Source organism: Gorilla gorilla, chromosome 2 (assembly GCF_029281585.2).
Source record: "Gorilla gorilla gorilla isolate KB3781 chromosome 2, NHGRI_mGorGor1-v2.1_pri, whole genome shotgun sequence".
NCBI lineage: Eukaryota > Metazoa > Chordata > Mammalia > Primates > Hominidae > Gorilla > Gorilla gorilla.
In genome coordinates this window covers 195,987,417-196,009,753 of record NC_086017.1, presented here as the reverse complement: position 1 = coordinate 196,009,753, position 22,337 = coordinate 195,987,417, and the positions used below count along the sequence as shown (strand labels likewise).

At 35.9% G+C, this 22,337-nt stretch overlaps 1 protein-coding gene across 2 annotated transcripts in view; it reads right to left on the bottom strand.

Moving 5' to 3' along the window:
* The window catches only part of VPS8 (VPS8 subunit of CORVET complex), a 239,072-nt gene that overhangs the window by 143,991 nt on the left and 72,744 nt on the right, over positions 1-22,337 (bottom strand). For both annotated transcript variants that reach the window (XM_063704436.1, XM_004038141.4), the window contains exons 21-24: positions 20,757-20,803; positions 12,003-12,225; positions 8,257-8,346; positions 5,930-5,981 (exon numbers count right to left, since the gene is read on the bottom strand). In XM_063704436.1, coding sequence (XP_063560506.1) covers positions 5,930-5,981; positions 8,257-8,346; positions 12,003-12,225; positions 20,757-20,803 — 412 coding nt within the window. The remainder of the gene's footprint in view (positions 1-5,929; positions 5,982-8,256; positions 8,347-12,002; positions 12,226-20,756; positions 20,804-22,337) is intronic.

Sequence of the window (22,337 nt, the reverse complement as noted above, 5' to 3'; positions counted from 1 at the left end):
GACCGGACCCTCCAAAGAAAACACAATTAATTGCCTTCCATCCCTTTCCTGAAATCTCTTTATCTACTGAGGAAAAGAAACCTAAGGAATACAATCGCACCTCTACAAGCTTTTTCACAAGATAATGTCTGCCTCTGAACAATGATCCAAATATTATTGGATCATTCAAATTCCAAAGAGGATCCTTTACAAGTTAACTTCTGTCTCCCAGGTCCATTCGTTCCCCTAATAATCATTTACGACCCCTTAAAAGAACTGCCTATTTCCCCATCTCCCTTCTACCCCTAAGAAAGGATGCATCTATACCTCATTGGGTTTTTGAGTAATCATAGTCCTTCAATTACCCCATATTTATGCATGTTAACAAAAGTATATGCCTTTTTCTACCCATTAATCTATTATTAATTCATTTCGACAGACTTAGACTCAAAGTTTCAGAGGGAAAGCTTAAATTTCCCTACGCGGATATCTATGTAACACTCTATCCAACAACAGAAGACATTCAACACATTACTATGCTCAAGTGCACATAGAACATTCTAGAGAAGAGACCTTACATGAGGTCATAAAATAAGTCTCAAAAAATTCTTAAAAGATATAAATCATAAAAAGTACATTTTCTGACCACAAAAAAAAGTAGAAATCAATATGAGAAGGAAATGTGAGAAATTCACACATAGGTGGAAATTAGACAACACACTTCTAAATCACTAGTATCACAAGAGAAATTACAGAATACTTTAGGATGAATGAAAATGAAGACAACATACCAAAACATATTGCTTAGAGGAATATTTGTAGCTGTAAACACTTAATTAAAAAAAAAAAAACACACAAAAACAAAGACCTCAAATCAACAATATGAGCTTCTACCTGAAAAGCTGAGCTTCCAAAGGGTGTGAAAAATTCTAAGGCTTCTGATACATATATTGTGCTAAACTGCTCTACAGAAAGATTGAACCAATTTTACTCCCGCTAGCAGTTTATGATAGTGTTCATTTCCCTAAGAAATAAGTATGATTTTTAAAAATATTTATTAATTTGTTTGGTTAAAAAAAAAACCTCTTCATTTTAATTTGCATTTCTTACATTACTAATGAACACTTTCTCAATGTTTACAGGCTAAGTTTCTTTTGTGAATTGCCTTAGTGTTGTCTATTCTTCTATTAAGGTGTTAGTCTTTCTCACAGATTTTATTACTTTTTATATATTGATATTGAGCCCTGAACCAAAGAATTAAAAATATTTTCCTGTTCTGTCAAAAAAAAAAAAAAAAAAAGAGCTGAGCTTCTACCTAAAGAGCTTCTAACCCAAAGAACTGAAGAAAGCAAATAGACTAAAGTTGAATGCATGAAATCAAAATTGGTTCTATGAAAAGATCAACAAAACTGACAAACCTTTAGACAGACTAAAAAAAGAGAGAAGAGTCAAATTACAAAAATTAGTAATGAAAGAGACATCACTACTGACCTTACAGAAATAAAAGGAATTACAAAGGAATACTATAAACAACTATATGCCTACATATTAGATAATGCAGATTAAATGGTCAAATGTCTAGAAATTTAAAAACTACTAAAACTACTGAAACACTCAAAAAGAAACAGATAATCTGAGTAAACTCCAACAAACAAAGAAACTAAACTAGTGCTATGGTCTGAATGTGGCACCCAAAACTCATGTGTTGAAAACTTAATCCCCAATGCAACAATGTTGGGAGGTGGGGGCCTTTGGGGAGGTGTTTAAGTCATGAGGGTTCTACCCTCATGAATGGATTAATGCTGTAGTAAAAAAGGGCTTGATGGACTGGGTTCACTCTTTTTCCACTCTTCTGCCAAGTGAGGACACAATGTTTGTTCCCACTTGCCCTTCCAACTTCCGCCATGTGAGGACACAGGAAGAAGGCCTTCATGAGACACTAGGTGCCAGCACCTTGATTTTGGACTTCTCAGGCACCAGAATTGTAAGACGTAAGTTTGTGTTCTTTATAAATTACCCAGTCTTAGGTATTCTGTTACAGCAGCACAAAACAGAGCAAAACAACTAATAATTTTAAAACTTCCAATAAAGAAAAGCCCAGGCCCATATGGCTTCAGAGTGAATTCTGTCAAACATTAAAAAAGTTAACACTAATCCTACACAAACTCTTCCAAAAAATAAAAGAGAGAATACTTCCCAACTCATTCTATGAGGCAAACATACCAAGATACACTCATAACAAGACTGGTATTCTTTTGATAACAAGATATCAAAAGAAAACAAAACTGTAGAACAATATCTCTTATGAACATAGACATACAAATCCTTGAGAAATACTAGCAAACTGAATCCAGCAATATATTTAAAAGATTATATACCAAGTGAGATTTATCCCAAGAATGCAAGGTTGGCTTAACATACAGAATCAATTAAATAGATCATATCAATAAAATAAAGGACAAAATCCACAAGATAATCTTAATAGCTGCAGAAAAAGCATCTGATAAAATTCAACAGTCTTTCATGTTAGAAACACTCAAACCGGGTAAAGAAAACTTCATCAAATGGGTAAGACCATCTACATCAAATTTAATGATGAAATATTGAGTGCTTTCCCCCTAATATCAGGAAAACAAAAAGACGCCCATTCTTGCCACTTCTGTTCAACACTGTATTAGTGGGTGTAGTCAGCCCAATTAGGGAATAAAAAGAAAGGCATCTATATTAGAAAGAAAAAATTAAATTATTTTTATTTGCAGAAGATGTAATCTATATTTTCCTTAAAAAGTTCTAAGAAGTTAAAAATTAGCACTAATAAATGAATACAGCAAGGACGTAGGATACAAGGTCAATATACAAAAGTCAATCTATTTCACACCAGCAAATCCTGAAAATAAAATTAAGGAAACAATTTCATTTATAACAGCATCAAGGTGAATAAAATACTTAGGAGGAGGAAAAGGAGTATATGACCTATACATTAAAAACTGCAAAACATCATTGAAAAAAATTAATGAAGACCTAAATAAAATGAAAAGATGTGCTGTGTTCAAGAACTGAAAGATTTGGTAATATTAAGACAGTAATAAAATTGATGTACAGATTCAAAGCAATCCTTATCAAAATCTCAGCTGCCTTTTCTGCAGAAAAGGGGAAAGCAAAGTGACTTTAAGACCAAAATAAGCTGGGTACAGTGGCTCACACCTGTAATCTCAGCTACTTGGAAGGCTGAGGTGGGAGGATTGCTTGAGGCCAGGAGTTCAAGACCAGCCTGGGCAACATAGCAAGACCCTGTCTTGAGAATTTTTTTTAAAAATTCAGCAGGGCATGGTGGCCTGTAGTCCCAGCTACTTGGGAGGCTGAGGAAGGAGGATCACTTGATCCCATAAGTTTGAGGCTGCAATGAACTATGATCACACCACTGTACTCCAGCCTGACTGACAGAGTGAGACTCCATCTCTAAAATAAAATTAATTTTTAAAAAGATAAAAATAGAAAAACATACCACATTCATACATTAGAAAATTCTACAGTGTTAAGACGGCAATTCTCTCTCCCAATTAATCTATAGCATCAATGCAATCTCAAAGAAAATCAAATGAGCTTTTTTAAAAAAACTGATGAGCTGATTTTAACGTTTATATAGAAAGGCAAAGAATCTGTACTAGATAAACTAATTTTGAAAAAGAAAAACAATATTGTAGGACTTAAAATATGTGATTTTGAGACTTATTATGAAGTTACAATAAGCAAGACAGTGTATTACTGGACAAGGATAGACATACAGCTCAATAGGACAGAATAGAGAGCACAGAAACACATCCACAGTTATATGGTCACTTGACTTTTCATAAAGGTGTCAAGGTAATTCAATGAAAATAAGATAATCTTACCAATAAATGGTAAGACTTATGGGAATAACTGATAGCTGTATGGAAAAAAATCCTTGAACTTTACCTTACATCATTTATAAAAATTAACTCGAAACGAATTATAGACCTAAATGCAAGAGTTAAAGCTATTAAATTTCTATAAGAAAATGTAGGAGAAAATATTTATGACACTGAATTGAACCAAGATTTCTTTTTTTTTTTTTTGAGACAGCATCTCACTCTGTTGCCCCGGCTAGAGTACAGTGGCGCGATCTCGGCTCACTGCAACCTTCACCTCCCGGGTTCAAGCGATTCTCCTGCCTCAGCCTCCTGAGTAGCTGGGACTACAGGCACGCACCACCACGCCTGGCTAATTTTTGTATTTATAGTAGAGATAGGGTTTCACCATATTGGCCAGGCTGGTCTCGAACTCCTGACCTCGTGATCCGCCCACCTCAGCCTCCCAAAGTGCTGGGATTACAGGTGTGAGCCACTGCGCCCGGCTCCAAGATTTCTTAAACAGAATAGCAAAAGCCTAAATGACAAAAAAAATTAATAAGATGAACTTCATGAGATGGAGTCTTGCTCTGTCGCCCAAGCTGGAGTGCAGTGGCAAGTGGCACGACCTTGGCTCACTGCAACCTCTGCCTCCCGGGTTCAAGCAATTCTTCTGCCTCAGCCTCCTGAGTAGCTGGGACTACAGGCACCCACCACCACACCCGGCTAATTTTTATATTTTTGGTAGAGACGGGGTTTCACCATATTGGCCAGGCTGGTCTTGAACTCCTGACCTCATGATCTGCCTGCCTGGGCCTCCCAAAGTGCTGGGATTACAGGCATGAGCCACCACACCTGGCCAGCTTGGGAACTTTTAACAATTCAATAATATGAAGACAACTGCAGGTCATCTCCACCAATTAAAAAAAAAAAAAAAGGGGCTAAATATTTAAACAATTCACAAAAGAAGGTATGTGAATGGCTAAACAAGCACATGAAAAAATGATTAACATCACTAATTATCACAGAATAAAAATTAAAATCACAATGAAATACCATTACTCATTAGAATGGCCAAAGTTTTAAGAAGATTTTAAAACACTGACAGTATCAAGTGCTTGCAAGGATGTGGAGCGGGAACTCTCAAATATTGTTGATGAGAAATGGTACAGCATTAGGAAAAACCATATAGCAGTAGCTTAGAAAGTAAAATATATATTTACCATACAATCCAGCCATTCCAACCTTAGGTATTTGGCCAAGAAAATGAACACATTTGTCCACACAGAAACTTACAGCTAGGGGTCAGGAATGGAGGGTAAGAGAACAAGGTGAGATACTTGAGGTAATGAAAGTTTTCTATATCTTGACTTTATCAATATGAATTCAATATGAATATCCAGTAGTGATATTGTACTTTATTTTTGCAAGATGTTATCATTGGGGAAACTATGTAAAGACTATATAGGATCTCTATGTCCCATTTCTTACAACTGCATGCAATTATCTCAAAAAGTTTAACTAAAAAAAAAAAACAAAAAAAAAACAAAAAAACCTTAAAAAACTTGTCCACAAATGTTGTAGCAGCATTATATTATTCATAGTAGTCCCAAACTGAAAGCAACTCAAATATCCATGAAGTGGTGAATGATCAAACAGCTTATGGTATATTCAATCCATGGACTATCATTCAGTGGTAAAAGGGAACAAAATATTAATAGACATAAAACAACATGGATGACTCTCAAAAATATTATGCTTCATCCACGTAAAGTGAGAGAAATAAAACACCAAAGGTTACATAGTACATAATTCCATTTACATGAAGTGTAGTGACAGAAAGTAGATCAGTGACTGCCCAGAGCAGGGCTGTGGGGAAAGGATCAAGTACAAAGGGGAAGGAGGAAACTTTTTAGTGTGAGAAGCCATGGCTCCTTCTGCAGCTTGATTATGGTGGTGTTACATGACTGTACATGATTACCAACATTCACACTGCACACATATAATTGGCCAATTTTGTAACATTTAAATAATACCTTAAATACAGGAAAGCAAAAAATTAAGGCTTAGAAAATAAATACCTGTTAGTGTTTTTCCTGCATTCAGAGGAGGAGCAATGACTCTGAAAAGTTTCTGCATTAAAATTAATAGGAAAACAATCATCATTATCTCAAATGATATTATTTAAAAAATAAGAATCTTATGCTATTCATCACCATTCGCTAATGGAATTAGTCATTTACCATTAAGATTAAATATGAAAACCTTTAATCTGTACATGAAATGTTTAGAAGGCTCACTGAGAAACAATCACTGTTGTCATATTCCTCACCGAAAAAAACCATTTAATAAATACCAGTTATATAAAGGGCTTATCTGAGATTATAATTTTGATATAAAGTATCCTTTGGTTCTTAAACGCTTTATTCTTTTAAAAACTAGTAAGCAAGTGAAAGGACTTCCCACTAAAGTGGTAATAGAGATGATTTTAAACTGAAAACACCCAATCAGCAGCCACAGAAAGAAATATCATCTAAACTTAAGCAGAGTCTCCCAAATATTTAGCTGCCATGGACCCCCCTTCAGAGGGAGATTCCTATTTGGGAAAAAACTGATCCTTAGCACCAGGAAATGCAAATTCAGCTGTCCATTAGCATCAAAAAGCCCAAAAGAACTTTCCATGCTTTCCCACTGAAGACCTAACTACGTGCTACCCCCATTTTTGTGAAGCTGGTACATAAACGTCTACCTCTGGCTACTCAGCAGAGATGCTTGTTACTGAGTGTTCCTGCACGTATGTGAATAATCCTTATCTTTTCTCCTGTTAATCTGTATATTGTCAGTGAATTCAAAGCCTTCAATCCTTTCCCTGTACCTCCCACCACTGGGACCTAAATTGGTAAAGAAAACGTTTTTCCCCCCAACTCAAGGCACTATTCTTACCTTAGTCAAAACTAGAAAAAAGGAAAGATTTCAGAGACTATAGTAGTCATCTCAAATGTGATGACACACTTTCATTCTAAAAAATCTAGACAATTTCAAGAGACAGGACACCTTCTCTTAATTCAGACCTCTTTAAGTACTAAAATAGCTAAACTTTAAACACTTCGAACACAAAACAAGGTAACCTCAATAGCTCAGTGTTCCCTTTGAGATGTATCAGTATAAATGCAAACCAGATTTTATTAATATGAGGAACACAAAACCCACGCAAAACAAAAATTTCAAAAGCAACGTAACAGAAATACAGTAATCATCTTGTCAATGCAGAATGCATCAAAATAGAATCTGTTTTGAGGGATTATTTTGAGCAAAACTAGAAACTGTATTAATTCTTCTGAATTGTGGCTTAGTTGTGGCATGCAGGGAGGCACTGGACCTCACTGAGGAGGCAGCTGATGAGTCTTTTTCAGGGAACTACTGAACCTTAATGAAGGAGCAGTCGAGAGGTGTTCAAGACAAAAAAAATCCTTGAGATAACAGACAATCAGAGCCAAACCCCCAAAACCAGGGGTAGAAGGGTGGGGGACTAACTTTAGAAACTAACCGAAAGAAGAGAGGTGCAACTAAAACTGAAGGGTTATGAATTAGAGGGGTACTCGCCCTACCAAACTGAATGTGCTTAAAGAAGCCTGAACTATCATAGAATGCTGACTTCTTAATACTGAAGATAGTTTTGGATAGCAATAAATTAGCTAAATGGTTGACTGGATGCCTTCGGCAGAGGCCTGCTTTTTTTGAGGGACACTATAATAAAGCATTGGGCTAGGAGGGCACTACATGTGTCTACAACTCATTCTCCACTATTCTGCCATCAAACTGAAAACAAATAAGAAAACAGATATGGGGTTTGGTTCTTCTAAAAGTAAGTCCAAATGTTTTTTAGATTCTCTTGGTAAGGAGAATAAAAAATTAGAATGAATGCTATAAAATTCTGAGTCAGTAAAAGTGAAAAATGATCAATTAACAAATAATGGCCTCCTACCATTTTCAGGAGCCTTCCCCAGCAGAATATATCTACAAATAGCATTACTCAATAGTACATTGATTATATAAAATAATTATACAAAATAAATTTTTCATATCTTTAGAAAAAGTTACTGCAGTATCAAAAATTCTTAGGAGAAAAACATGTAAAGCCTAACAAGCAAGCATTAATTTAAATTTTATCTATTGTTCCCTGGTATTTAAATACCTACTTATTTAGATAAGAAAGCAAGCAATGGCAGAAGGTATAAAATTGAAGACTATCTAAAAGCCCCAAGCTAAAATGGGTTCAAGGTCAATAAATCTATAAGAATTTTTAAATAACTGGATAAAACTAGAAACTATTAAAAGCAAATGGAGAATAGGAGAAAAAAGTTAGTAGACAAAATTAATTATGTATCCAAGTTAGGAAGTATCTTACCTCCATTGGACTAATAAATTCATTCATGCCTCTGTTGTAGACATAGATCATAGCATCATATAAACGATTTTCCCAACACATGAGAACTACCTGTGAAAAGGAAAAGCCACTTGGTCCATACAATTCAGAGTCACAAATTATTTTCCTTAATGCTTTAAGAATGGGAAAGGTCTTGAATTCTCTTCCCTAATTTTTCTTGTTTCTTCTCTGATAAAAACTGAAATTCAAGTACTCAAACACGATGCAAGGGTAAGAGCTGCTGTAGGTGAAATTACTACTTTTAATAGTACAACGCTTACTTTAAGACATTCACAGTGTCTAATTTTGTTTCTTCTCTATCCTTCCCCTTTATATATTCATTTTACCTTTGATCAATAGTTCTACAAATATTTATTGAACACATATTCAGACCCTCTCGTAGGCACTGGGAATAAAGTGTTAGATAAGATAAATCCAGACTTTGTCCCTACCCTTATAGAACTTACATTGATCTTGGACACCCAGCAAAAGGACGTAGGGGTACAAAATGGCGTGTGAGTTAAGACTTGGGGAAGATACTCAATTACACAAATAATTCATTATTTACAAATGTGGTAAGTGCTATTAACCTAACTGGTCTGGAGTATTCAAAAAGTCACCCCTGAAGGAACAACATTTAAGGTGGGACCTAAAGAATGGATATATGTGAGCCACAAGCAGAAGTGCAAGCTAGGAATTCTGTAGGAAGAAGCAAGAGTGAGGATGAAGGACCTAATGTGGAAGTGAGCTTGAAGTGCTTAAGGACGGAGAGAAATCAATTAGAGAAAATATTTAGGAAGAGGACTAGATATGAGTTTGAGTATACAGTACTCTATATTCTGTCCCTATGACGGCTATATAATACTATAAACAGTATTTTTTCTTCTCTGGCAAGAGGAGAAGGGCAGAAGTCGGCAAAGGAGAATGACAAGAGGGAGTGAGAGGTAAGAGGGAAAATGGAAGTGAGATGTGCTGGGAGAGTCTTTCTAGAAAAAGCCTGTTCTGGGACTTCTACGACTCCCTCTCTACCCCTCTCAGCCAGTACCATGATCATGCATCTCTTCACTGATGACTAACACATTTACAGCTTCAGCCCTAACCTCCCCTCTAACCGATACATATATCCAACTACTTAATTTGACATCTTCGCCTGAATGTCCAGTAGTGATCTCAAAATAAAACGGCCAACCAGAACTCCTGATTTGTCTCTCAAACTTAGACCTGCCTTAGTCTTGCAATCTTCTCAAAGGAATCACTCACTATTCACCCTGTTTCTCAAACCAAAAACTAATCATCATCCTTAAATTCTCTCATTCCCACACTCTCACACCCTCACATCCCAATTCACCAGCAAATCAATTCTATCTCTAAAACATCCAAAATCAGGCCATCTCTCTTCATCTCACTGTTACCATCTCTGGCCAGAATCACCTCCTGGGCCAGCTTCCTAACTAGTCTCTTTGCTTCCTCTGCACTTGGCCTCATCCCTGATTCTGTTACCCCTAAAGCACAGGGTACCTCTTGCTTAAAACTTTCTAATGATTTTTCATAGCATTTAGAATAAAATGGAAAGATCTATACCTTGCTCTGCAAGATCTACCTCTGTACCAAGCTCCAGATCTGCTTCCTTTTGAACACCCGAGACAAAAATCCTTTTTTTTAATGCTAGCTGTTGCTTTTACCTATAACAATCTTCTCTTCCAAGATCTTTGCATTACTGATTCCTTCTTGTCATTCAGCTCCCAAGACTCAATGCTACCTCCTCAAAAAGACTATCTATTAGCCAATCTAAGGTAGCCTCACATTATCTCTTTACTGTATTTCCCAGTTTGATTTTTAACATAATACTTGTATTGAAATACTTTCTGGATTTTTGTACATTGATCTGTTCACTGTCAAACTTTTCTGCTAAAATTTAGGCTTTATGAGAGGACAAGCCTTGTTCACTAGGGATACTGAAGCATCCTCAGAGCCTGACATTCAGTAAACACTTCTTGAATTAACGAACAAATGCTGTTAAAAGAGTAAATAAAATAAGGATTGAAAAATACCATTTGGTGTAGTGGACAAAGAGGCCATTGTTGACTCTAGTAAAAGTAAGATTGAAGAGTTAGGAAGTGGGGGAAAAAAATGAAAATAGCAACCTAGACAATGCTTTCAAGAAATCTAGCTGTGACTGGGAGGAGTGAGATAGGGAAGTAACCTAGGAGGAAAAAGGGGAGAAGTCTTGATATGGAGACATAAGAAACTGAGGGGAGGATTTTGAAATTGTTGTTTAACATTAAAAAGACTAGAGTATATTTACATGGTACTGGGGAAAGACTGAAAATGTTATAAAGTATTATAAATAGAAGAAATTACATTTTTTTCCTGTATGTGATAGGTAGGCAAAACTAGATGGACAACATGCTCTCAAGTCATCAGACCTATTGTCAGACTATGAAGACTATGCCAAATTACCCATATAATACAAAGGCAGGTATAAAATAGGATCTGGCTTTACTTTGCAAACTCACAGCCATTCATAAAGAGCTTCCAGAAATAAAATAATCATTTTTCCAAACCCTTAATTTCTATGTGATTTTGCACACTTTCAAAAAACTTTTGGTCTAAGACTTTTGTTAGTCGTCCATATTCAAGCTCAAGAGGGCTTGGCACCTTTGCAGGAGTAACATGCTCATTATTAGGACTAATGTGGAATTAAAAAATTAAATTGTGGGCCAGGCTCAGTGGCTCACACCTATCATCTCAGCACTTTGGGAGGCCACGGCAGGCGAATCACTTGAAGTCAAAAGTTCGAGACCAGCCTGCCCAACATGGTGAAACCCCGTCTCTACTAAAAATACAAAAATTAGCTGGGCACAGTAGCGTATGCCTTTAATCCCAGCTACTCTGAAGGCTGAGGCACAAGAATCGCTTCAACCCAGGAGGTTGCAGTGAACCAAGATCACGCCACTGTACTCCAGCCTGGGGGACAGAGGGAGACTCTGTCTTAAAAAAAAAAAAAAAAAAAAGAAGAGAGTGAGGAGGGGGAGGAGGAGGAGGGGGAGGGGGGGAGGAGGAGGAGGAGGAGGAGGAAAAAATAAATTGTGAAATGTCTTAGGCCAGAATAAATACTGCACCTCAATTAAGAAACTTATTTCAAGAAACTCAATTAAGATAACTTATTGTGAGAACCTCAGATACACCAGAAGTATTTATCAAACAATGGCTGGCTATTCATGCTAAAAAGTTCTATAACTTGCCTGTTATACCATGCTCTGTATTTCAAAACTCTGGACATACATACCAGCTCTTTTTTAAAATGGCATCATATTTTTCAAGGTAAAAATATTCTATAATTCACGAGACAGCAGCCATAGTTGAAATTCACTTGCTCGATGAAAATTATATTAGTGAACGAACAAGCTGATAAAGAGGGATCAGTTAACAAGCATTTATAGAGCAACTTCTAAATGTAAACTCTACACCAAGTGCTATTGGGGATGTGAAAGAAACAGAAGACAACATAATCCCTAACTTGCAAGGCACTTATATTCTAGCTTTCACTTAAATACAGTCCTAGGAAATATATTGACAAATACAAGTTTATAATACATCTTACAAAAAGTGCTCAATAAATAATTATGGTTTTTAGAAGGCAAGGTCAGGCCTGATCAGTGAAGTAAGTGTTATCAATAAAGGAATGAAGTTTATTTCATAAGTTAGTAGACTGTCTATAAACTCACCTGCTGAATATCTAGGCTGGTGATATCCATATGTACAATGAGCGCTTCCACATTTTCCATTAATTTTTTATCTTGGAAATGAACAATCAAGTCTTTCATTACTTGGGGTGTGATTCCCACCAATTTATCACTTAAAATATATGGCTCAAGGCACTCCAAAAATACTCCTTTGGCCACTGAATTCTCACTTAATTTATCATACATCTGACTAAATAAAAGATCCCTGTAACAGAAAGGGGGGGAAAAAAACTTTTAGGAACATGCCAAATATCCATTAAATTTAGTCTCCCAAGTATATCTCATCTTTTCCCTATTTCAACTTACTCATGAGTTTATTTAAAATGGCAGTAATATTCACAGAGTTTTATACTGCAAAAACTTTGTGTGTGTGTGTATATATATAGTGTGTATATATATATGTGTGTATATATATATATATATAAAATCTCAATTAATCCTCCCAACACTTCTTTAACAAATCAGAAAAGGTAAGATAAATTGTTTGCTAATAGTGACATATCTAACAAACAAAAGAGTCAGATTTTGAACCCAGCCTTCCGGCCTAAATCCTGTGCTCAGTCTATTGTGGCATATTGCTTCTTAAAGACAACACTGACATGGAAACAGATAATTGGGTGGACATCATGAAGTAGGAAAAAAACAAAAGGACTACTCATGATTTATCCTTCCCTCCTTCTTGGTATTTAAATATTCCTAGCTGACCTGCAGTCAATATGCTTCTTTGTCTAGCTATAACCCTTTGCATCCCAAAATGTTTGGCTAGTGATTATTCATGGAAGAAGAAGAAGAAAAAATGTTTAATCCTTAAAACATAAACCTAGAAACAATTTTATTGCAGAAACAAAAATTGTTTTAAATTAAATGTCAACAACCTCGAAAATGTTTATTTCATATTTCTGCAAACAACCCATAAATAATTTGAGTTATATTGACCACAGACAGAATTCAGAATTCTGTTTTCATACAACACTATATGATAAGCATTATTCTAAGTTGCTATTTATTCTTCAAAATTACCATTTTGTCTAACACAATACTTCAATATGCTGAAAAATCAGAATATACTTAAGTATTCCTGTACTGTTGGATATATTACTTATTTCCAGTATTTCAAGTGATACTACAATGAACATCTACATATAAAGCCTTTCCCATTTGAAGGGCTTAATTCCTAAATCAGTCAACTTTTAGAAATTTATCTTAAGTGAAAAGATATGAAAAAATCTGTGGCATTTGAAATGTGCTATGAAATTATCTTCAAAAAGCATCACAGCATCAATTGACACTGCCACCCACAATGTATAATCCTACCAGTTTCACCAGACAATTGCAAATTTGGTTTTTCTCCCCTGACAATTCAATAATTCTTTTATGACCAGCAAAATTGAATATTTTCCATGTTTTCATTTATAAATTGTATTGCCTTGTATCATTCACTTCTTTGTTCATTCTGTTTTTTAAAAAATGCAAAAACTGTGTGAATTTTATTTACCTGTTGAGATTATTTACTTTTTCCTAAATGTGTAATTTCTTTATATGTATATCATGCCAATTGTGGAAAGTGGTAAATGGTTTATTTATTCACAGGTATGGTCTTTCATGACAAGTTCCACAAAAACATCAAGGAAGCTCCTGAAAGGACTAGGATGGGGTTTTGACTCATCTGAAGTCCTGGAAGGGGACAGATGGAAAACAGACTGGCTACAACTGCACCAGAACTCCACGCCACCCTACAATTAACAGCATTTGCAACATTCTGGGGAAAATCCACAGCCATTTATTTTTTTCTCAAATGCACAAATGTAATTTTACATCATTTTTCCCCTCCATTTCATATTTATCAAAATATTTTCATGTCAGTTTCATTTGAATCAATAATTCATCATATTTTTGTGATGACCGATTACTAGCCAAGCAAAACAAACAGAGATTAATGGAGTTTTACTGTAAGAAAGAAAAAGTAACAAGATAACTAATGATTCAAAGAAAATGTCAGATTTGCTAGCCCTTGTACTCTGTAATGTGTTGTTAAAAGGAACATGCTAAAAAAGATAATTATATATTTTAGTTTAGTACAAAAAGGCTTGGGGAGAGAATTAGAGAGCTAAAAATTCAGTAAAGGCTACAAAAGTGAACTAACAAGGCACTCCTGTGACAAGTAGCATGTGATGCTGCTAAGGTAAATGCAAAACCACACGTTTCTTTCTTAACCAATTAGAAGCTATAATATAAAGAAGCAAGAAAAATAAGGCTCAGCAACTCCTGTTTGCATCTCTACCTTAAAATAAAAATTTTTTTATATTCAATGACAAATTCTCATCATTCTGGGAGAATATTTATTAGTGCATCAGGAAAGAGGGGAGATAGAAAAGTACATACAGGCCAGGCCGGGTGCAGTGGCTCACGCCTGTAATCCCAGCTCTTCGGGAGGCCAAGGCAGGCAGATCACTTGAGGTCAGGAGTTTGAGACCAGCCTGGCCAACCTGGGGAAACCCCGTCTCTACTAAAAATACAAAAATTAGCTGGGTATGGTGGCACGCGCCTGTAATCCTGGCTACTCAGGAGGCTGAGGCAGGAGAATCGCTTGAACCCAGGAGACAGAGGTTGCAGTGAGCCAAGATCGACTCCAGCCTGGGCAACTGAGCGAAACTCTATCTCAAAATAAAATTTAAAAAAAGACAAGTACATACAAAAATTTGTAGCTCTCATATTTTTTTCTATATTTAGGCACTATTCTCCAGGGTGCTATCTTTGTTTCCTAGAAGGGCTGACTTCAAAATTGATGTTTACCATTTCAAGCTTAGCATCCCTATGGCCAGTGTAACAGAAAATCGATCATGAATAATAGAGGACCAAAGAGATATTTCTACAAACTTCACTTTATAACAGTACTCACATTAAAGGTATTTTTGAAGTTTATCATTTATGACTTCAAAAAGAGGACAACTTAAATTTACTTTGTACATTATCGATTTCATAATTTTTTAAATGTGAAGAGCTACTTTGGTTATAAGAAATTACAAATTCAGAAGTATGTGAAGGGGAACAAGGGCATCAATCCTAACCCTTGCCAATCCATACTAAATATATAACCAGAACCAAACAAGTAAATTCCCACCAAATACAAGTGGTATTTAATACATCCAAAGTTGATGTGGGCTGGTTTCCTTATCTATAAAAGCAAAAGCAAAATTCAAATGAATTTTAACAAATTATGTTCAAAATGCTTTATTTTTTTATACAGGTACCACAGTTCATAAAGATTTCCTTTAAAAGGGCATGTGGTGATAGTTACACAGCTGTGAATACACTAAAAACTACTGAATTGTATACTTTAAAAGGGTGAATTTTATGGTATGTGAATTATATCTCAATATAGCTATTATAAAATTAAAAACACCTTTTTTACCCCAGCTTTGATATTAGGTTGGTACAAAAGTAATTGCAATTTTTGCCATTAATGATGAAATTTGCAATTACTTTTGCACCACCCTAATAAAATTTTAAACATCCAGTTCCTCAACAAGTCTTGATAATTAAGATCTTTTTGTTTCTCAAACAATAGTCCTGATGTTGAACAACATGAGTGAACAAATTAAAAGACTACTTCAAGTTCACTTTGGATTTAACAGAAACATTTTTGGTTCAGATGCATACATAACACAAGCCATTGGAACGATGGCTTCTTAACAACTGTGGATATTCCTTACAGTGATATAAACTCAAAGTCGTCGGTATCATCCATGTAGAGCACCCATTTTGCTTTTTTCTAAAATAACTGCTTCATTGCTATATAATTCACATATAATCACATAACCCTATTTTTAAACAACGTTCAAAATTATAATTATGGTTTACATAAACTCTGGATCTATTTTCAAAGTAAAACTGACATTAGGGCTACCCATATATATGCTAACATATAGCCTATATTTTGCATAGGTAAAATGACAAATCAGAAGTATTCACAAAAAGCCTTAAGACATTGTGTCTTTCGTTTAATACTGAAAAAAAAAATACACAAAACCAAACTGAAATGAAATTGTGGAACAGAGACCAAATTATGAAAATAAAGTATAAGTCTTCAAAAACAGAATTCCTGTCATTTCTGATATTAAGTAATTTACAAAAGACTCTAATGCCAAATTTTAACCAAGAAAGATGTCCATAATACACTGAATAGTATGCCCTACAGAGAAAAACAAATGTGATTACTGTGACATAGTAAAAATGATTTTACATTATAAAAGTGTTATTAAATATAAATAGGAATACATATATCCACTAGCTTAATTAATATTACTGATGGGTACTGAATTATCTGAGTTATGAAACTATGAGGTAACAGTGATTATAGTGTAATAATGGTTGTGCCACTAAGTTAAAATTAATTTCAGAGCATGTATTATGTTTATAATTTCACCCAAGAAACAATATAATATGTGAAAATAAAAGGACTGCCTATAAAAACAACATACTCAATCAGAAGACATTAATATAAAAGGAATCTGGGGAACAGGATTGAGTAATGAATCTAGAAGTGGAAGAAGTTACCTGAAATTGGCTGGCTGAGTACTAGATGACATTTTGTAAGATTGTGTTTGTATTACGCAAAATCTGAACATTCCTTAAAGCAATGTTAATGTCACAGATATTTTGCTAATTTGGAAATGCAGAAGAGAAGACCTTAGACATAAATAGGACCAAATGTCAAAAAGGATAGTATAAAGAGAGGATCCAGTTTAAGGAGAAAAAATACTATGCTGGGATGAAGCTACTTACATCTGACAATCCTCCGCTACAATTTAGCATAGGGAACTGACCATTTTTAACCTTATTATCTATGGCAACTCTAAGAAAAAAATTTTAAAAACTCTACCATTTAAGTGGTTAGACTGAACTATTTAATTAAACATAGAATTCTTGTATCTAATAAATCTTTAGTCATTGCATGTTTGAAATAGAAGGGAAGTGAAAGATGGCCTAGATGCAAACAATTAAAGTTGATCAAACGGCTTATTCAACCTTTCCTTCTAAGCTCAGGCCCATATATAGAAGAATCTTAACATTCTGATGAAAAAGAAAAGCCAGTATGGTAAGAAGCAAACAAGCACAACACAGATCTAGAACAAAAGAGGGAGCGTTTGACCCAATGCCTAGTTTCACAGCCCTGACCGTTCTTATATCTCTAGGACTGCTGCCCTCCCGCTTTTTCTCCTATTAGAATAGAACCCAAAGAGTAGAATTAGGGAAAGAGACAAGGAGGGAAAGAAAGACAATAAGAACACACATGCTGGAACTTCTCCCAAGCAGAGGCAGGATCTAGTACAATCTAGTCTTCGGTGTTAGAAAACAGAATTGAGAGAAAGGGAAGCCATCCATACGCTCTTTGTACTATGGTCCAGGGAAAATGTCCATGGCCTTGACCTAAGAGTGTGTATGTAAGAGCAGGAGGAGGAAGAAAGAAAAGAGGTATGAAAAGCACCAGGAAGAGCTGAACTGAGGAAGGATTCTCTTCCTCTTGGAGGTGAGGAGTATATACTATGACTGCTGTTCCTGTTATTTCTGAGATCTCCAACAACAAATATTGTATTTGTTTCTGACACAATACAGAGAAAGCATGCTAAGGAATCAGGAAAAATTATAGGAAAGAAGTTGACAAAAATAAAGAAATAATAAATAGATCCTAATTTGGTGAAAATCTAGACCAGATTTTATCTTCTATGTTATATGCTGTGGTTCAATACAGAAATTATTGCATTCTCAGCCAGTCAATAGGTGAAATAAATGTTAGAGAGTATTTCCTTTCCAAATCATATAAAAAAGAAAAGCTTATCTCCAGAATATTTTAGGGAATAACAAAATATTCTGGAAAAACATAATCAATTTTTTTCCCTATATAATCTTTCATCTTACAACTGTTAGGCCCACTTCAACTTTATGTCACTGTGACAGTATCCTAGTATTCAAGATAATGATCACAAGTCACCCTGCAAACCAGGAGGCAGAATTACTTCATCAGTTCAACCATCAGGTATTGGATAGCTATATTGTGTCAGGTATCATTCTAGGTAGAAATAGTCCATTTTATAAAAATAAGCCGTTTTACTCTAAATAAAATTTAGTCCTTCAGGCACTTCACTTCATCTCCTTTACAAATTATCTCAATTTGAATATCAGAGTTGATTCCAGTACTTATTAGTACTAGAAATACCTCTACACCTCCACTTCCTCATCTGAAAATGAGGATAACATTTTCTCTCTTTACACTGTATTTATGAGGGTTAAGTAGAATATGTAAAACTGATTCATAAACTATTAAGGCTGCTTTAAAAATACAGGACATATAACAAGGAATTGAGTGTGAAAGTGAGGTAAAGAGAAAACTAATTTAGAAAAAGATAGGGTCAGGTTAGCAGACATATCATGGCGCTTTGCTTTCTAGGAAACAATGATTAACTACACAATCACTGTCCATCAGCTAGAAGTCAACTAGCTATTCAAGAGACACAAAGGTATTTCTGGCCCTAACACCGGAAAGAAATTTCTCCCGTAGGCCCTCATAAAGAAGACCATGTGTAATATAAAGTAATGTTCTTGGCCGGGTGCGGCGGCTCATGCCTGTAATCCCAGCACTCTGAGAGGCTGAGGCGGGCGGATCATGAAGGTCAGGAGATCCAGACCATCCTGGCTAACACGGTGAAACCCTGTCTCTACTAAAAATACAAAAAATTAGCCAGGCATGGTGGCGGGCGCCTGTAGTCCCAGCTACCCGGGAGGCTGAGGCAGGAGAATGGCATGAACCCGGGAGGCAGAGCTTGCAGTGAGCTGAGATCACGCCACTGCACTCCAGCCTGGGTGACAGAGCGAGATTCTGTTTCCACCAAAAAAAAAAAGTAATGTTCTCAACAAGATCCCTACTATAAACACGATGTGTTTTGCTAATTACGTAACACTAGAGTTAAAACACTGGAATAAATTTGAGCCCCAAGTAAGCAGAACTTACTATAGCTATCTATGACTTCATCATCAAAGGTCTGACATAGCAAATTACTGCCCTCTTGACAATCTTTACTGATACTTCAAAGTATGACCCAACCTTTTCTGAATCAGGCTACTAGAATTTATATAAATTCATGAACCAAGTCATGTTGCATAGGGTTTTGGGAGCATCTACATTAAATCTTCACATTTGTTCTCTATCACTTACAAAGTGGTACAAGCTAGTGGTTGAAACCAAGAACACAGGAGCTAGACTCAGGTATTTGAATCCCACCTTTGCCAGCAAAAGCTGTGGGACTGAGTTTTGGCTAGTAACTTAATCACTTTCTGGCTTTGGCACATCTTATATAAAATGTGGATGATAATAATCCTGACCTCACTGTTATAAAAATAAATTGCTATAAAAATTAGATAAATTAATGTAAAGGGTTTAGAACAATACCTGGTTATCATTATTAGTGTGGAAAAAAAAGAAAAAAAAAACCCTGTGCATTAGCACAGGTTGGTTGGTTTATTTTTTATTTTATTTATTCTTGAGACAGGATCTTGCTCTGTCACCCAGGCTGGAGTACAGTGGTGCAATCATGGCTTGCTGCAGCCTTGACTTCCTGGGCTCAAACGATCCTCCCACCTCAGCCTCCTGAGTAGCTGAGACCACAAGCACATGCCACTATGCCCAACTAATTTTTTTAAAATTTTCTTGTAGAAACAAGGTCTCCCTATATTACCCAGGCTGGTCTCAAACTCCTGGGCTCAAGGAATCCTCCCACCTCGGCCTCCCACAGTGCTGGGATCACAGGGGTAAGCCAGCACGTCCAGCCAGGTTGGCTAGTTTATATAGTTACAATTTAAACTAACAAAGCCTAATCAAGAGTTTATTTATATTGATTTATTTTAAACAAACAAACAAAAAATAGTACTGCATAAGCACAATGAATCTAGCCTTTTTTGAATAGTATAAAATACTATGTTCTAGTGATGGTTCATAAAAGCATATATACCAGGCCAGGCATGGTGGCTCACGCCTGTACTCCCAGCACTTCAGGAGGCCGAGGCGGGTGGATCACAAAGTCAGGAGTTTGAGACCAGCCTGGCCAACAAGGTGAAACCCCGTCTCTATTAAAGATACAAAAAATTAGCCGAGCGCGGCAGTGCATGCCTGTAATCCCAGCTACTCGGGAGGCTGAGGCAGGAGAATCTCTTGAACCCAGGAGGCGGAGGTTGCAGTGAGCTCTGAGATCGCACCATCGCACTCCAGCCTGGGTGACAGGGCGAGATTCCGTCTCAAAAAAAAAAGTATATATACCAAAAAAAGAAGAATGTGTGTGTGTGTGTGTGTGTGTATACATATGTGTGTGTGTATATGTGTATGTGTGTGTGTAGATATGTGTGTGTATATATATGCGTGTGTGTGTGTATATATACATATAATGAATCATACACTTTTTACTTTTAAAACCCCTAAGTAGTATTGCTCTTTTGCTAGTTACGTTCTTTATCTCCAATATCCTGCCACACAGACAAATAAATGATATATCCATAGCATCTGTCTTAGGGAAGTTAATTTTATTAGGTAAATGAACTGAAAACTGTTAAAGAATCAAATTTCTATAAATTAATATTTTTAAATCTATTCAGTCAAATTCATAGAATTCTTAGCAATGGCTTATACATAAACAAGAGGCTACCTGGGTTCAAAATAATTGAATCTGACAGGCAATGCATACTCACTTTCGCTGCAGCAGAAGGCAGTAATCAACTATGACAGGCACCGTATCCTGTAGAGGAACCATAAAGAAAGCATCAGCCCCACAACCCTGTCCAGTGGTCCACTCATAACGACAGGTCTGCTTAAGATGCTTTTAGATTGTTAGGAAGATATAACTTCATATCATGCTTTTGGTAAGCAATTTGGCATTATGTGTCAAAGTCTGCAAAACAGAACATTTTGACCTAGTAATTCTATTTCTGGAAATGTACCCTAAATATGTTTAAGAATAAAAATTATTTTAATGCATTAAGGTGTTCACTGCATCTTTCTAACAGAGGGAGCAGAAGAAGGAGGGGAAGGGAAAATGGGAAAGAAAAAAAAAGAAATACGAATTACATTCAACAACATGGGAAAATAAGTAAATTTTGTTATTTAAGTAAAACACTACATATATCTTACAAGCTTATCAAGAGTTTACAATATCATTAAAACAAATACTAGGTGAAAATATGCATTCGTCTCACAGATCTGTAAAGAAAATTCGCAAAAAAAGAAAACCATAAGCAAATAAATCAAATTGATAACGGGATACAGTTGGTCCTGCTGATGGCTCAGGTGATTAAGGTTGCCCACATTTTGTCACAATCCTCCAAACCTGCTATTTTAACGTTGATTTAACTTCTCAGTTTCATAATATTTTTATTGCTTTAAATTCATCATGTACACACTCATATCAAGTAAATGATAACCCATAATTTTGACCCTTTTCAATGGAAAGAGTCTGAGGGAGAAACAGTAGCTTATTATGACTGGAAATTGTCAAGTAACCAAGCATCAAACTTCGGCAGTATTCTTTCCTTTTCTGCTGACTACAGGGAAATGGTTTCCTTTTAAAAATCCTGGAAGGGTTATGTTCTGGGCAGAAATCTCATCAGGAGGGAGAAGGCACTACGTGAAAAAGATCTCCACATACTAACACCTGTCTGATAAAAAGGTCAAAACTAAGGAACTCTTATTATTTGAGAGAGAGGTGACTAAAGAAGGACCTACAATCCTGAAAGGATTATAGGGCTATCCCTGATCCATCCTGCTTCCTTTACTTAAGAATATTGTTCATGACTACATGTAGATTTGATTCCTCAAAAACAGGAGGTAAAATGATAGATTTGAAAAAGTGTTAGAGCTACAACAGCAAATCTCAACCCTGACTGAGAATACAGTGGGCTAGGTAATGAATGGGGAGTTGGTGGCAGGAGGACTTCCCTAGAAATGCTAGAGAAAATAAACGTCTTTTAAAATACATAGCTGAGCTCCTAAGATAGTAAGGGCAATACCCAGGTCCAAAAGTGAAAAGGGAACTGAAAACCAAAGCAGTAAGTTCCAAGCTGTTACCAATCCTATCCTGTAGGTTTGCTGGTCACAGAAGAGCTTGGGTTTTAATGCCAGAAAGAAGCTGAGGCCTTAAACCCTTTTAACAGAGGGTACTGAAGCAGAGGACCTGCCTAAAACTGGGATTCTTAAAAAGCCACATCCTCAATGAAAGGAAATTAGAAAAAAAAAATCTGTCTGTTAGCACAGGAAGATGACAAGGAAGTTTATCT